Below are 15,540 nucleotides of genomic sequence, written 5' to 3'. Positions count from 1 at the left end.
GAACAAGTCTGCAATAGAAAGTCCGTGTGTGTGTGTGTGTGTGTGTGTGTGTGTGTGTGTGTTGTGTGTGTGTGTGTGTGTCTGTCTGTCTGTGTGTGTTTATCAGTGCAAATCAATATTCGGGGGAGGGGGAGGAAGACTACACAAATTGGCAAATAGATTCTGGACTGCCCTTAATTTTACTAGAAAAGAATTAAACTAATATTTAAGGTAGCTATTTTGCTTCTACTACTATGAATACGCAAAGACACTTTCTTTAGCCACAGGGATAAGAATGTGATCTGATTGACATACCTCATCATAATGTTAGAACTGCTATCTGGTATGTATGCCTGCAATAATGTTAAACATACCTAGTGCAGCAATGCAGATTTCATGTTATATACTATTTCATTTTTCTTCCAAAGATTACTTAAAACATAAGCAAACTTGCAAAACTGGCTTGACCTGAAAACATAACAAGACAAAGAACTGTTTGAACAGGAAGTAATGAGGGTTTTAAAACATTACCTTTAGCTCTTTGAAAAACTGTCTGTAGCTCACCTTAACTCGTTCAAATAAAATGTGAGACTAGCAGCAAGTGAAACAACTTTCTGATTGCTTCCTTGTTAATATTTATCATTCAGCCTCACCCATAGATAAGTCTATATTCCATATTTGTTCTCTCTGCCTTGTTAACTTTTCTTATTTTGCAGTAAAACTGCTGACATGAGACTGCATTCTCTGGGAAAAGAGTCCTCTCCCAGCTCAGGGTCAAATTCCTTTCTCTAGCTCTAAGATAATTTTAAACAAACCAGAGTTGTAACAAATCTAATAAAAGATTCATACGGTAATTGGAAAAGTGCAAAACAAACAGCCTCTTCTAATCCAAACCTAAAAAAACTAAAATATGAATTAGAACCCCTAAGCATATTCCTCATTTTGAAACTTAAGTTTCAGTAATGTAGCCAAATCAGTTTCATTTTCTTATGGATTTAAATCTGACATATTCCTTTCCAATTGGTTACATGAGTAACCAGCACTTCTTCCTGAAGGGATCCTGTGTCTTAATGGGTTAGAACAGTGGTGGCAAATCTATGGCACAGGTGCCAGAGGCGGCACTCAGAGCCTTCTCTGTGGGCACGCACGTCGTCGTCCTAGTCCTAGGCCTTCAGCTGGGTTTTATAAAACCTTTTCTCTTTAGGCCTCTACCGCCATGTGCAAAAAAAGAAAAAAAAAGAAAAAAAAAAGAAAGGTTCAATCAGTCAATTTTAACTTCTGGGGGGAAGTTCTTGCAAAGTTGGAATTGATTGATTGAACTTTTTAGTCCCACCCAGTCTGCCTTTATCACTGCAGCCATGCCCACCCAATTGGCCATGCCCACCCAATTGGCCACACCCAGCCAATGGGCCACAACCACCCGGCACTCGACGATGCATAAGTGGGTTTTGGGTTGCAGTTTGGGCACTCAGTCTCTAAAAGGTTCGCCATCACTGGGTTAGAATAATACTCCTAAAAATTACAAATACACACTAAATCCAATTGTTATATAAGTCACCACAGCCTTCAGGATGGAAGCCTCATGCCCTCCAGACATTTTGATCTTCAGCTTCAGCAATTTTTTTACCATTGTCCATTCTGGCCGATGGAGCTCAAATCTAAAATAACTGAGGGATATTAGATTGACTATCCAGAAAACCTCTCAAGAGATTTAGGTAAGAATATATCAATCTTGTAAGACTGAAATATATTCTATTATTTCAGCTTTTAAAAAAATGACAACTGCAATAAGGACTTTGGAGACCATATCTGCATTATCTTTATAGATCACAGATTAGGAAACACAGTTTACCAGTATTCATTTATTGAATTGTTTGTAATATAAACTGCCATCACAAATGTCAACCTATGATATCTATGTCTCTGGTTTTAGATGTTAAAATGGCAGCCCGACATCCTTGAAAGAAGTATAATATAATATAGGATAAAAGGAATACAGAGAGATAAGCCAAGTGACCCAAATAGGAAATGTAATATAATATAAAAACCAGTTCTTGCTGTATTTGCAGCTTTGCAAAATAAATTATACAGATATGCCAAGAACAAAAGAACAGCACAGAGTTCAGTGCTCCTGTTTAACATATGGAAACAAACCTTTTGAATATAGCTTCTTTTCAAATAAAGCAAAATATACTCGCTTCCTCAAGCAATGTTAATCTCCAAGTTCCAATTTAAGTGTCAATATATTTCCTACGTCATCATTACTCATCTGAGTACATTACAGATAACAAGTAAAAAGCAAAATTGAATAATGCATAAGTCCAAAGTTAAACAGGATTGTAACAGTCTTTAGAAAAAAGTATCTCGATGATTAAAAAACAAATGTACAATAAGCAGATTCTCTCTCCAAAGATTAATTACATCCAAGAAACTGAAATCAAGAATCTCCATATACATGTTTGTTTAGGAACAGGCTATTATCAATAAATCCACAAACATGGGGTCTAGATGTCCATTCACTGTTTTTTTTAAATAGCATTTTAATGTAAAATCATTTAATTAAAATACTAAATGCAAAAAGTAAATAGTAACAATTTAACCAGATTAAAACAGTATTACGTAAGAACTAAATTAAAGATTTATTGAAAACAAAAATATCTATTTTCTAATGAAAACCAAAGGTGATCTCTGAGATCTGTTTAGATATCCATAAGACAGCACCACTGAAAAGACATCATATTTTATTGACTCCCATTAACTGATATTTATATACCAATATAAGTATCCTAATTCCATGAATATTAGGAATTAGGATTTGGTCCCTAACAACAAAAGCCACTGTTCGTTCTATTGATGTGCAGACCTGGCCATATTAACTGTAAAACATCCTGTGTCATTTACAGATAATATGTCTTTTTTATGTGACTAGTCCCTTTATCTTTGTGCTTCAAAATCTGATTGCATCTTGAAGCACTTTACTGAACACAAACATCTAATGAATTAATTTACAAACTCAAAGGTTTTTTTAGTACAAGCTATGGTTTGGAAATACTTTACTACTAGTATAATTTTTCAATTGAGAAGCAATCTTACTGGCATTTACCAGGGAATAAATCCTATTGTTTAACATGACAGTATAAGGAAAATAGGAGGCATAAGTATTAATTAAGATCATTGTCTTAAGTTACATATACATAAAATATAGAATAAAAATGTAACAACAACAACAACGATTTTCAGTAACTGGACCAGTCTATAGTACTATAATACTTCTTTGGAAGAGGAACAGGGAAGCATATAACATAGGAGTTCACAAATAAATGTTGTGGTGCTATGACTCCTAAAATGCTATATAAATGTGTGTGATCCCCATCATGAATAAAATTAATTATTTCATTGGGTCAGTGATGGTCAAGAAATAAATATATTTGATAAATATGTATTATTTTAAGAGAATATATATAGCTAAGGGTTGAACTGTAGAATCCTTGGTGATCTCTGAAAATCAGAGAGCACTAAGGACTCCACAATAAATATATTAAAATGTATATATATTATGTACAATGGAACTATGATGTTTATAACATTAAAACTTTCTTATTAGAAAGGAACAATACAAAACTATATTAAAAATAAGACTGTGCTCAGTTTTGTACATTTTCTGGAAACTGGGTTTCTTGTTTTACATTTACAAGATGAATTAGAGAATTTGGACTTTACTGCTTTATGTTATTCATAAAATAAAATAAAATAAAACAAAATAAAGCAAAATTAAATTAAAATTAAAATAAGAAGGGATATGATTCACAGTTTGGGAATCTCCAGCATACTATGTTTTTTTTCTTGTTTCAAAGAATAAATTCAACATTAAGCAGAAAAATGGGTATTTTACTCTCAAGGAAATATACTCATCATCCACCACTAATGTAAGAAAGTGCCAGAAGTATTGTTTAGTAGCTTAAATACTGAGAAAATAGCAAGAAGAAACAGAGAAAATACTATAGCAGAAATCATTTTAAATGTTTTAAATGTTATAGTTAGTAACAGCATAAGTGCCAAAATTGTTTACTTACTGTTTATTCTGCAGATAGAACTCTTATTCCAGAGTGCCCACTATTTAATAAACAATTTTAAAGATATAAAAATTTACAGAAATATTTTAATTCATGTATATGAGGAAATTAGGTGTTACATTATAATAAGACAGCAAACTTTAGATCTGCTCTTCAACTCTTTCTATGCTGGAAAATATGACATTTCTAATTGTATCTCTGGAAGCAATATTCTCTCTCATGTACTTTCAGTCCTAAAATCCATTCATTTATGCCACAATACAGACTAGACTAGAGTAACACAGTGAAATCCATCACTGTTATCACTACAAAGTAACAGAAAGAACCTGATCAACTTACTCTAAAATATCTGATTCCTGATGGATTCTAATAATAAAGAGCATGCAGTCTTCAGTAAGTTTCAGTCCACTTCCCTTTTCTTACATAAAATCACAATATCACCATCACTGTTTTTCTACTCCATGTCCCTGAGTTTGTGTCTTCTTTCCTTTAAACAAGTAAGTTATTAAAAATTTGGAGCAAAAACTAATAGGAATATTTCTTCCCTCAACCAAATTCTGGGAATTCTGATTCAAACTGACTAGCTGTGTGCTGAAAGAAAAGCAGGGGCAGAAATCTCCTGCTCACAGAAAACTCAGGACACAGGCACTGCTGTGAAAACATGTTGTTTCCGGTCTGCGGTAAAGTCAAGAAGTACTTCCTAGAAGAGGGTGCATGAAGACTTCCAGAGATGAACTCCACCCCTACCAGCAGCATAGACTTCAGTTGTAGAGGGCAGTCCTAAGGTAACAAACATAGTGGACAAGAGATTCTACCTGCTCACATACTACCCGCCTTCATCTGTGGCTGGGAACATTTCCCCTGGATTTTCCCTAACCTCAGAGGTAGCAAATATAGACTCGGTCTTGATATTTCATAAAAGTAATTCAGAACAGATGAAAATGACATTCTTAGTGGACAAAAGGCTATTGACGTATTTCCTCAGTCTTATTTTAAAATAATGATTTAATGGGAACAGAAAAAGTTAATATCCATTTTATGCAAAGTGGATATACATATTACAGCTGTTTATGCTTTAAGAGTAATATTAACTATAGAAAGTGCCTTCTTTGATAAAAAGCTTATTCATAAAGTTAATACAAGTTTTAAAGCAGTATCTTTTTTTTCAGCTCAGGTGGAGGCTGGAAAAAAGTCAGGATGCTTTAATGAATAACAGGTTTGTCCTTGCATAAGACTGAAACCTCTTCTGAATAGTTTTTGAATAATGCATTATTCTAGTACATATTTTATGCCTATATCTCTACACATATACTGTAGATCTCTAATGTAGCAACACAGAGAAGAATTTCTTTTAAAATTCCACAAAGCACATAGAAAACATATTTTGTATCTTACTTATATCCTATCTTATTTTCTCTCAAGAAAATATCAGTTTTCTGGCAGAGAAAACTTTCTATTATCAAAGAAATATATGCTTGCTTGCAAGTCAAAAGTTTTATTTATGTATTAAATTTGTCCAACTCCATAGCAATTCCTGGCAATGTACAGCAATAAAAAGAGTGCAGTATTAAAACAATATAATGAAGAAAAAAGAACAGTGGTGTCATGATACAGCCATAGAATATAAAACCTGGCATACATATTTTCATAGGAGGCCTATCACTCACCCTAGCCCAAGCCTGGAGGAAAAGCCATGTTTTTTAAGACCATCAGAACGAGGATTTATACGACTGTCTGAAGGGGATGCTTTTCTAGAGGGCAAGCAATGTGACAGAGAAAGCCAACATTATTTGATCAATAGAGACTGGAATCAAATATATGTTATTTAAAACATCTGCTTAGCCACCCACCTTAAAACACATTTTGGCTGGCTTATAACCAAGAATAAATAACAGTAAGAACAAAAAACAACAACAGGAAAAAACAACAGAAAAACCTGGTACCTCAGTCATACTTCCTTTATTCAATCTACAATCTGACCTCACCATATGCCAAGTCAGAAGTTAAAAGTTGGAGACCTGTTGGATCTGGGAGAGGAGATGTTCCATAAGGCAGGGACTACAATGGAGAAAGCTTGCTTATGAGAGCAAGATGGCAAGGTTTAAGGGAAGGGACCAGGAGCATGTCCACCCTATCTACTCTGGTGAGATAGGCAGATACTTCATGGAGAGGTGATTTTGCAGATAACCTAAATTAAGTTAAAAGGAAACTTGAACAAAAATTGTCCTTACCAACTTCATTATTATGGGATTATTTAAGTGGCACCAATGTGCATAGAACTTTATATTTCAACAGTAACAAGATAGGACTCAGTATCAGTATGTATTGATTCTAGTCAGTTTAAGGAGAATTATCTTATATACTCAAGATGCTTATGCAATTTCACAAGCTTTTTTGTCCGTGCTTTTTCTTCCTAAGGAAGCCATCCCACATTTTTCATGGTATTTGGTTTGAAAAAAAATCCTAAAGTAAAAAAACCACAGACAAAAGACTAGTTTTTAGACAGTGAAATCAATTCTCTAATACTCTTCAGGTAGAATCAATTTTATTATCTTTAGAAAGGGAGGGAGCTGACTACAACTGGGAAAATTTATTATTTAGCTAGTCAGATAGTATGTAGATATTCCTTTTAAATTTTTATTTATTTTTAAATATTGATTGCACATCTCTGAGATTATGCATATAATAGTTGATGACTTGTAACTGTATCTCATTTTGTTTTGCATTTTAGCTGATTTTATTGGGTTGTTTTTTGTAATTGATTATCCCATAGGTATAATATGGACAATACCATACTGTATTATCCATATCATATGGATAATTGGGTTTGGCTTACCTGCAGATGGGCATATCCATGAATATATACAATGACATTTTTAAAGGTACCTGTTTTTCCTGCATGTACTTGCTATAAACCTATCCAGAGATAAGATGACTCGATTTTTTTTAACTAAAATACCATGAAAAATGTGGGAAGGTTTATCTGTGGATTATGCATGCTATTTTGATTAAAAACTCAAGGCTTACTTATCTGCAGATAGTCTTATACACTATGGAATGATGTATTATTCACTGTATCTTGAACTATTTGTTTCTCATGTTATATCAAGAAAGGTTGATAACTCATGTATATGGAAATATTCTGAGCTATTTTCCAGCTCTTCACAAATTTACTCCTGTTCTTTCTCCTGATACCAGGTAGACATGTTATATGCTTATGTTGTGATGATGCCTTTATAGCAAACTTTTAAACTACAAATAACTAATCATTTATTAACTTTTAAAATCTAAGCAAGAGACCTTCATATTTGCTAGAGACTATAAGCAAACTGAACTCAAAATTATAAAGGAAATGATAGATTGTAATAAACTAAGCTGATGGACTCTTCTTTTTCTGTCCACAATTTTAAACACTCTCAGTAATGATAATTATCAGCAGCAGAACTGTATTAATTCAACAGGAAATTCAATGAAAATGAACTCTAGAAAGCTTTTAAACCAACATGTCTCATTTCTAAAAGCATACCTAAAATAGTATGCCTTTTCTGTTCAGTGTATCTTCAAAGTATACAGATAACAAAGCTGCAGAAAAACAAATTGAGAAGAAAATGCTACTCTTCAAAGAGAAAACTATAGGTCAGTGATGGCGAACCTTTTAGAGACCGAGTGTCCAAACTGCAACCCAAAACCCATTTATGTATTATCGGGTGCCAGGTGGGCGTGGCCCATTGGGTGGGCATGGCTGCAGTGGTAATGGCAGACTGGGTGGGACTAAAAAGTTCAATCAATCAATTCCAACTTTGTGAGATCTTTTTTTTCCCACGAGAAGTTGAAAGTAATTGATTGATTGAACTTTTTTTTTTTCACACGGGGGCGGAGGCCTAAAGCGAAAAGGTTTTATAAAACCTAGCTGAAGGCCTAGGACTGGGGCAACGGCATGCGTGCCCACAGAGAGGGCCCTGCGTACCACCTGTGGCACACGTGCCATAGGTTCGCCACCACACCTATAGGTTATATAAAAACTAGCAAAGAAACTCGGGATATTGCTAATAAAACAGTAACAAAAATAGCCCTGTCTTTCTATTTGTTAGGCAGTTTTATAGGAGGTACTAACAATATTTATTTTCTAAGCCGAAAACTATGATTTTATTTCTTTTTATATAAGGTATATAATGGAATCATTATATGCATTATATGCAGGTTCCAACTAATGAAGCACTTCAAAGAACTTTCAGGCATGTTTCCTAAAGTCTTTATTGCAGAGCTACAGTTTTGCCGGTCACCATGATGGACGGGTTGATGCCAGAATCTGAACTTCCTTTCACTGGCATCAAGCTTTTCTTGCTAAACCCCTCCCTTCTCATGCAGTCACAGGTCACATTATCCAATTAGTGTGAAGGTCAAAAGTTTACTTCCTCTTTCTTTCCCGGGCTTTTTCCCCCCCCCACTCTAAGCTAAGTATTAACCCAATAAATACCAGACAGTTTTGCATATTGTCAAAGCAAGAATATACAGTATTCGCAGCATTGACATCCGGCCCCCCTTACAAGAAGGACAGATCCTGTAAAGTAAACAAAAGCATATGTTAAGGGTTATCTTTTGGTTTGCTGGGGTGTTTCATATGAAACCTTTCGATCAATCTGTTGGCGTTCACTTCACTAGATTTCACCCAGGTGGCTTCAGACAACGGGTATCCCTTCCATTGTACTAGGTACTGTAATTTCCCTCTAAAGATTCTGGAGTCAAGAATACGTTTCACTTCATAGTGGGTCTGCCCTGCCACTACGAGGGGTCCAGGTGCCTTCTTTGGAGGAGGTCTCAAAGTGGAGCCCCGATAAGGCTTCAACAAACTACAATGGAAAACTGGGTGAATTTTCCCTAACAGTTTAGGGAGTTTTAGTTGTACTGTGACTGGGTTGATGACCTTTACTATGGGGAAAGGCCCCAAGAATTTTGGTCCCAATTTCTTGCTTGGCAATTTGAGGCGTAGATATTTAGTTGACAGATAGACCTTTTCCCCAACTTGGAATGTTCTTTGGGGAGCCCTCTTTTTATCAGCCTGCTTTTTATAGGTTTCAAAAGTCTTTTTTAACGCAGTTTTTGTGTTTTTCCAAACTTCTTCCCACCCTCTCACCCATTGATCAAGTGTGTGAAGCGGAGGGCAACTGAGGATATTCAGGTATTGGGTTGAATTCTTTCCCTGTGGCTACTTTGAAAGGCGTGTAGCCGGTGCTGCTGTGCACGGAATTATTGTACGCCACCTCCGCAAAAGGGAGGAGATCAGTCCAGTTCGTCTGTTGGTAAGAAACGTAGCACCTAAGATATTGCTCCACCATTTTATTAGCGGCTTCAGCGGCCCCATCAGTGGCTGGATGAAAAGCAGATGATCACCCTTGAGATGATCCAATCAATGTAAGGAAATTTCTCCAAAACTTCGCTGTGAATTGCACCCCCCTGTCTGAGATTATTCGCTTAGGGGCACCATGCAGCCGGTAGATATGTTTCAGGAACAATTTGGCCAGGCGTTGGGCAGATGGGAGTCCTTTGCAGGCGATGAAATGAGCCTGTTTCGAGAACAGGTCTATCACAGTCCAGATGACAGTATTTCCCCTACTTTCAGGTAGGTCCACTATAAAGTCCATAGCTATTTCTTCCCAGGGTTGAGAAGGGTCTGCCACGGGTTGCAGTAACCCAGGAGTTTTCCCCGGGATTCTTTTCATTGTGGCACATACAGTACAACTTTTTACATAGTTTTCCACATCCTTTTTCAGCCCCGGCCACCAGAATTGCCGGCGGGTGAGGTGTAGGGTTTTCAAATATCCAAAGTGTCCAGCCTGCTTTTGAACTCTTCGCTCTCAGCTGGGAAATCTGCCAAATTCTTCTCTCCCCCGGCTTGCTGGCCGTCACTTTCCCCCCCGGGGAAACTGTTGCAGCTACGGGGCTGGTCTCAGGCAATCTTTCTTTCTCCATAATGAGATCTTCCCCAAAACTTTGCCAGCTCCTCTCAGGCATAGAGGCAGCTGATGGAGTTCGGGACGCAGATCGTTTGAAAAGAGTGTTGGATTCTGGCATGATGTCACAGGTTCCGACTAATGAAGCACTTCAAAGAACTTTCAGGCATGTTTTCTAAAGTCTTTATTGCAGAGCTACAGTTTTGCCGGTCACCATGATGGACGGGTTGATGCCAGAATCTGAACTTCCTTTCGCTGGCATCAAGCTTTTCTTGCTAAACCCCACCCTTCTCATGCAGTCACAGGTCACATTATCCAATTAGTGTGAAGGTCAAAAGTTTGCTTCCTCTTTCTTTCCCGGGCTTTTCCCCCCCCCACTCTAAGCTAAGTATTAACCCAATAAATACCAGATAGTTTTGCATATTGTCAAAGCAAGAATATACAGTATTCGCAGCATTGACACAGTGATTTTAAGGGATCATGGAGCTCATCTAGTCTATTCCTTTCCTAGTGAACCAACCCACTGTTACAGCATTCTGGACCAGCCTCTCTTTAAGTATCTCCAGCAAAGAAGAATATTGCTTCATTGTTAAACAGCTTTTATTGTTGGAAGCAATCTCTTGATGGTCAGCTGAAAGCTAGTTCCTTCCAATTTAAAACTATCATTTTTTGTCTTATATTCTGAAACAATTCTGACAAGTTATGTCCCATTTTACACATGAAAGCCCTTCAGATACTTGAAGATAACCACCATATCTCCCCAAGGCCTTCTCTTCTCTAGGCTAAACATATCAACTGTCTCCAACTATTCTTCCAGTCTTTCCTTCCAGGAACTTATTATTATAATTGTTCTCCTCTGGACATGTTCCATTTGTCAATGTCCTTCCTAAAATGTGCTGCATAGAAACAGACACTAAAATGTTATGTTATTCCCAAAGCTTGAAATAATATCCTGTACAGTAAAATACTTTGGCTAGCTGGAGAACTTGGGAATTCATATAAATATAAAATGAGAAACAGTCATTTTTGCAAATTACTTTCCACCTTTTTAAATAAAATAATTATATAAACATGTAGGACCATGGTACTGCAAGAATGTATAGAAACAGACTTCAAAGTTGAATTTTTGATCCATAAATATTCTTACAACATATTTTGGCAAGTCTTCATCATTCTGGTGAACCACCAGTTCCATTCTTCAAATCATATTCTTTAAAAAGTATGCATTTCCATGGCATATAAGTATCATATTTAAGAACAAGAAATAAAACATCCAATAAATATAGAAACAGTATGAATTAAAGTAATATCTTATTAGCTTGCAGAATGGGAATTTGAACATAAACTGGCCGGAAAAAAATTAAAATGTTACTAACTTATACTAATTATATTTTGCCATACCCAGATATCAACAAATCCACAATATTACAAGCAATCAGAGTTGCTATGCACATTTTTTTATAATCCAAGCAACAAAATTTATACATCACTATTCCATAGAGAAATGTTGAACATTAGTAATTTAAGTACTTTCGGCCCAAGTTTTTAACTCCCCCTTTTGACCTTCTTTTGTTTTTTATTTTATGCTATCCCAAGTAAGGATAATAAAACAAACGTATGCTTTATTATAATGTAGACTGCAAGAAATCTTACCGTGAAACTATTGTTGACATTTTTAGTGCTAGATTCTGCCACACTGGCATCTGTCAGATCCACCTCATCAAAAATAATTGACTGAAAAATTTTAAAAAAGGTAAGAATTAATTCAAGAACAAAAAGAAAGTCTAATACATAAAATTTGGAGATTAAAATAACTATTATGAGTAATTTCTTCACAGGAGATTTTCTTGTCTATTTAATCAGAATGAGGATAGCTAAATCTTTTAGAAGTGGCTGATGGACTGGATGAATGGCAACATGACCTGTCAAGATGGTGCAATTGGGGCCTATGCTCTAGGACAGCATTGACAGTCTAAATCCATCTCCCCAAACAGGCTCTATGAGTCAAATTGCCATATAAAATCAGAGAAGCATATTGCTGCCCATACACAGGATTATACTGGGTATAATGGCTTTATACTTCTACTACTCCACTATCTCTTTTGTCCATCAGCAGACATTTCATCTGCCCTGTTGTTGTTACTGTGGAAACTGGCTCTTGAAAGTTCCTTACACACAAAACAGATCTCAGATTCGTTGAAAAAGAACTGCTTTAATAGTTTTGCAGTTGGGAAAGGATGTCAATAGAGGGAACTTGAGATGAAAACAGAGCCGTGGCGGCGCAGTGGTTAGAATGCAGTACTGCAGGCTACTTCTGCTGACTGCTGGCTGCCAGCAGTTCAGTTCTCACCGGCTCAAAGTTAATTCAGCCTTCCATCCTTCTGAGGTTGGTAAAATGAGGACCCAGATGGTTGCGGGCAATATGCTGATTCTGCAAACCCCTTAGAAAGAGCTGCAAAGCACTGTGAAATGGTGCTATTGCTATTGCCATTAAGTCTAAGTGCTATTGCTATTGCCATTAAAAATCTAAAGTCCATCTGCCCAACTACCCATAACTGCTCTTCTGAGCAATGGAAGTTGGGTACTTCTCAAAGCTACATCTGTCTCTCAACTTGAACCATACAAGAAAGGGTGGGACTTCCAATGGAAGAGGTACACCAAATGACTCCTTGCACTAAGGCTGTAGTTTTAACAATTATTCATAAATATTTTAGGCCTCTTTAATTTACTTTTAGCTAAAACAGTATAGCATTTTCCAGGCTTCCATAAAAGCTTGTAAAAAGATGCCACTGTTTTAAGGAATCCTTTTATTAAAATTAGTGTAACTATTAACTGGAACAGATTTTATGCTCAAGTACCTAGAGCAAGGGTAGGCAACCTCGACTCTTTTATGACTCATGGACTTCAACTCCCAGAATTCCTGAGTCAGCATAGCTGACTCAAGAATTCTGGGAGTTGAAGTCCATGAGTCATAAAAGAGCCGAGGTTGCCTACCCTTGACCTAGAGGGATCTGATTTCTAATAGATCTCCACACTTATAAAAATACAAGTTCTTCATATCTAGAAGCATTTTTATTGACAAATACACTTCAAAACAAAAAATCTTAAAGTTGTATTCTGAATCTCTATATGACACAAGGTTAAAACTTGAACAGAAACTCACTAGAATTCTCCACTCCAATCTATTGCTATATGAAGTCCTGACACAGCCAGGCAACATATTTCAACTGGAGAGTTCTCCGCATATCTAGAAGACACTGACAGCTCAACCTTTCCTGGTAAATATGCAAGTAACCAATCATGATAAATTCAAGGTGTCTTCATTATAATGAATTTGTCTGAAAACTAATTTTTGTCAAGAGGAGATTGTGAAAGGAAGCCAAGTGAATAAGGTTATTGCTCTTAATGACTACTGTAACTAAGTTATCAAGTGTTTCCAATATCCAGGATGAGAAAAATTCTGTATTAGATTCAGCTTTATTATATAAAATAAAAGTTGAAGGCATCTAGGCCTATTGCACAGAGGTGGAATTCCCAATAAAATGTTATACCATATATATCCTATTTTTTCTGATTTTGCAGTATCTCCAAAGACTGAAATTAATGAAGTGCACATCACGTTAGGAGAATTTCAATATTATTGTTTTAAAGCTAACTGTATTCGCTTATTGGTAATAAAAACAAAATATGTGATCCTATTTTAATATTTATAGTTAATGGGATAATAACATACCTTAGCAGTTTTGGCGTAGTACAAAGTTCGCCCTCTCAATTTGAAATATCGCCTTTTCCACCGCTGGAAGGAATTGGTTTGCTTCATCAACATGCCCTCTTTGATAATAGTCTGGAAGCCAAAAAAATTCAATAATGTTTTACATACAGCCCATTTATCTGTACTACTTGCTCCTCTCCCATAACAAAAAGAAGTATTGCTGAGGTTTATAAAATATTATTTGACTGCCCTCTGCTGGAGATACTTAACACATATTTGAACTGTAAATCTTTTCTATATTCAAACACAAAAAACAATTGCTTCTGTGAATAGAAGACATTATCATGCTGTGAGAATACCAGCCTAAACTCTGATGTCTCTTGTTTGAATAAAGTTAGCACACAGAAGGATACCTCATGTAAAGCTATCAGCATTTGATTGCCACAAGAAACAAGCTGCATATTTAAGAAATGAGGACAGCAATAAAAAAGCAAAGAGGCAATCTATCCAGCATACACACACACACACACACACACACGCGCGCGCGCGCACACACACACACAAGGGGACAAGGCCAAGAATATCTGATATATATATATATATATATATATATATATATATATATATATATACACACACATACATACATACATACATACATACCAGTACACACACACACACACACACACACACACACACACACACACACACATTTCAGATATTCTCATTGGTTGGCTGGCTGCCATTTCTCAGGCTGAAGCGCCAAGCCTGTCTTTACATAAAGTTCTTTTTTTTTCTCACTTCCTCCACAGCTAGCCACATTCACACACATCCTCCATACCCCATTCAGACAATAGGCATATCCAGCTATAATGATATTTTTATCTGCATTCATGTAGTCACTTTTAATTAAATAAGAAACTTAGCTTAATGGAAAAAAGTCAATAAATACTGGAAGATAGTAAATCTTTAAAACACGAAAGTTTTCAAACCAAATACAATGGAGCTGGCATTAACTGACCAACGGAGAACATCTATCAGCAGTAAGTGGCACAATACCTAATTTAAATGCTTCACTTAACACTCTCTTCTTATCAAGTCAAGCAGTTCAGCATAGAAACCAATAATTTAAAAAGATACTGAGGAAATTCCATAACCTATTTTGTTAGTTCATTCTTTACTTGAAAATAAGAATACAACATGTATGAAAGATAGCAGTGCTTTTAATTTAAAATGAGGCATCACCATTATACTTAACAATGAATGTAATCACTGAGATCAATAATATAAATCTTATTATATCATTCTACTACGTTCGTGTCCTACCATATGAAACAATCTATAATTTATTTATCATTATATAGTTTGAAGATTCTTTAAAAATCATTTAATTAGTTAAATTCACAAAAATAACTAGGCCCAAACTATTTTCTTTAGCTAGATATTCCACACATACTCACCTATTTTAATCTGTTATTGCACATCCAGGTCTCCAACACTTAAAAGTACCCTTTAATACAGTGGTTCTCAACCTTTTTAATGCCGCGACCCCCCCCAATTGGTTGTAAGTTGAGGACTACTCAACCGGTCGTAAGTCGAGGACTACTCAACTGGTGCAGCACCGTTTGCAGAATGGGACTTTTGGTGGGCTCAGCAGGGCAGAGACAGCCTGGACAATTCCTATTGGCTTTCAAAAGCCAATAGAATAAAAGGGAGTAGCACAGCTAAGGAAAAGGGGAAAAAAATGGCAGACTGCATTGTTTGGCGACCCCGTGAAATGATCGTGTGATGCCAAATGGGGTCCCGACCCACAGGTTGAGAAGCA

The 15,540-nt window shown here is 36.1% G+C and overlaps 1 protein-coding gene across 5 annotated transcripts in view; it reads right to left on the bottom strand.

Moving 5' to 3' along the window:
• Window positions 1-15,540, bottom strand: part of DGKD (diacylglycerol kinase delta) — a 74,513-nt gene that overhangs the window by 39,729 nt on the left and 19,244 nt on the right. For 4 of the 5 annotated variants that reach the window (XM_039347127.1, XM_039347126.1, XM_039347129.1 and 1 more), the window contains 2 exons: window positions 13,737-13,847; window positions 11,657-11,737 (listed from right to left, as the gene is read on the bottom strand). In XM_039347127.1, the coding sequence (XP_039203061.1) occupies window positions 11,657-11,737; window positions 13,737-13,847 (192 nt within the window). Of the gene's footprint in view, window positions 1-11,656; window positions 11,738-13,736; window positions 13,848-15,540 lie in introns of those variants that run through there. The other variant, XM_039347131.1, reaches the window with a different exon arrangement.

Source organism: Crotalus tigris, unplaced genomic scaffold (genome assembly GCF_016545835.1).
Source record: "Crotalus tigris isolate CLP2741 ecotype Arizona unplaced genomic scaffold, ASM1654583v1 scf7180000018053.2689490, whole genome shotgun sequence".
NCBI lineage: Eukaryota > Metazoa > Chordata > Lepidosauria > Squamata > Viperidae > Crotalus > Crotalus tigris.
Note: the sequence above shows the minus strand (reverse complement) of the source record. Positions and strands in the feature narration are given on the sequence as shown.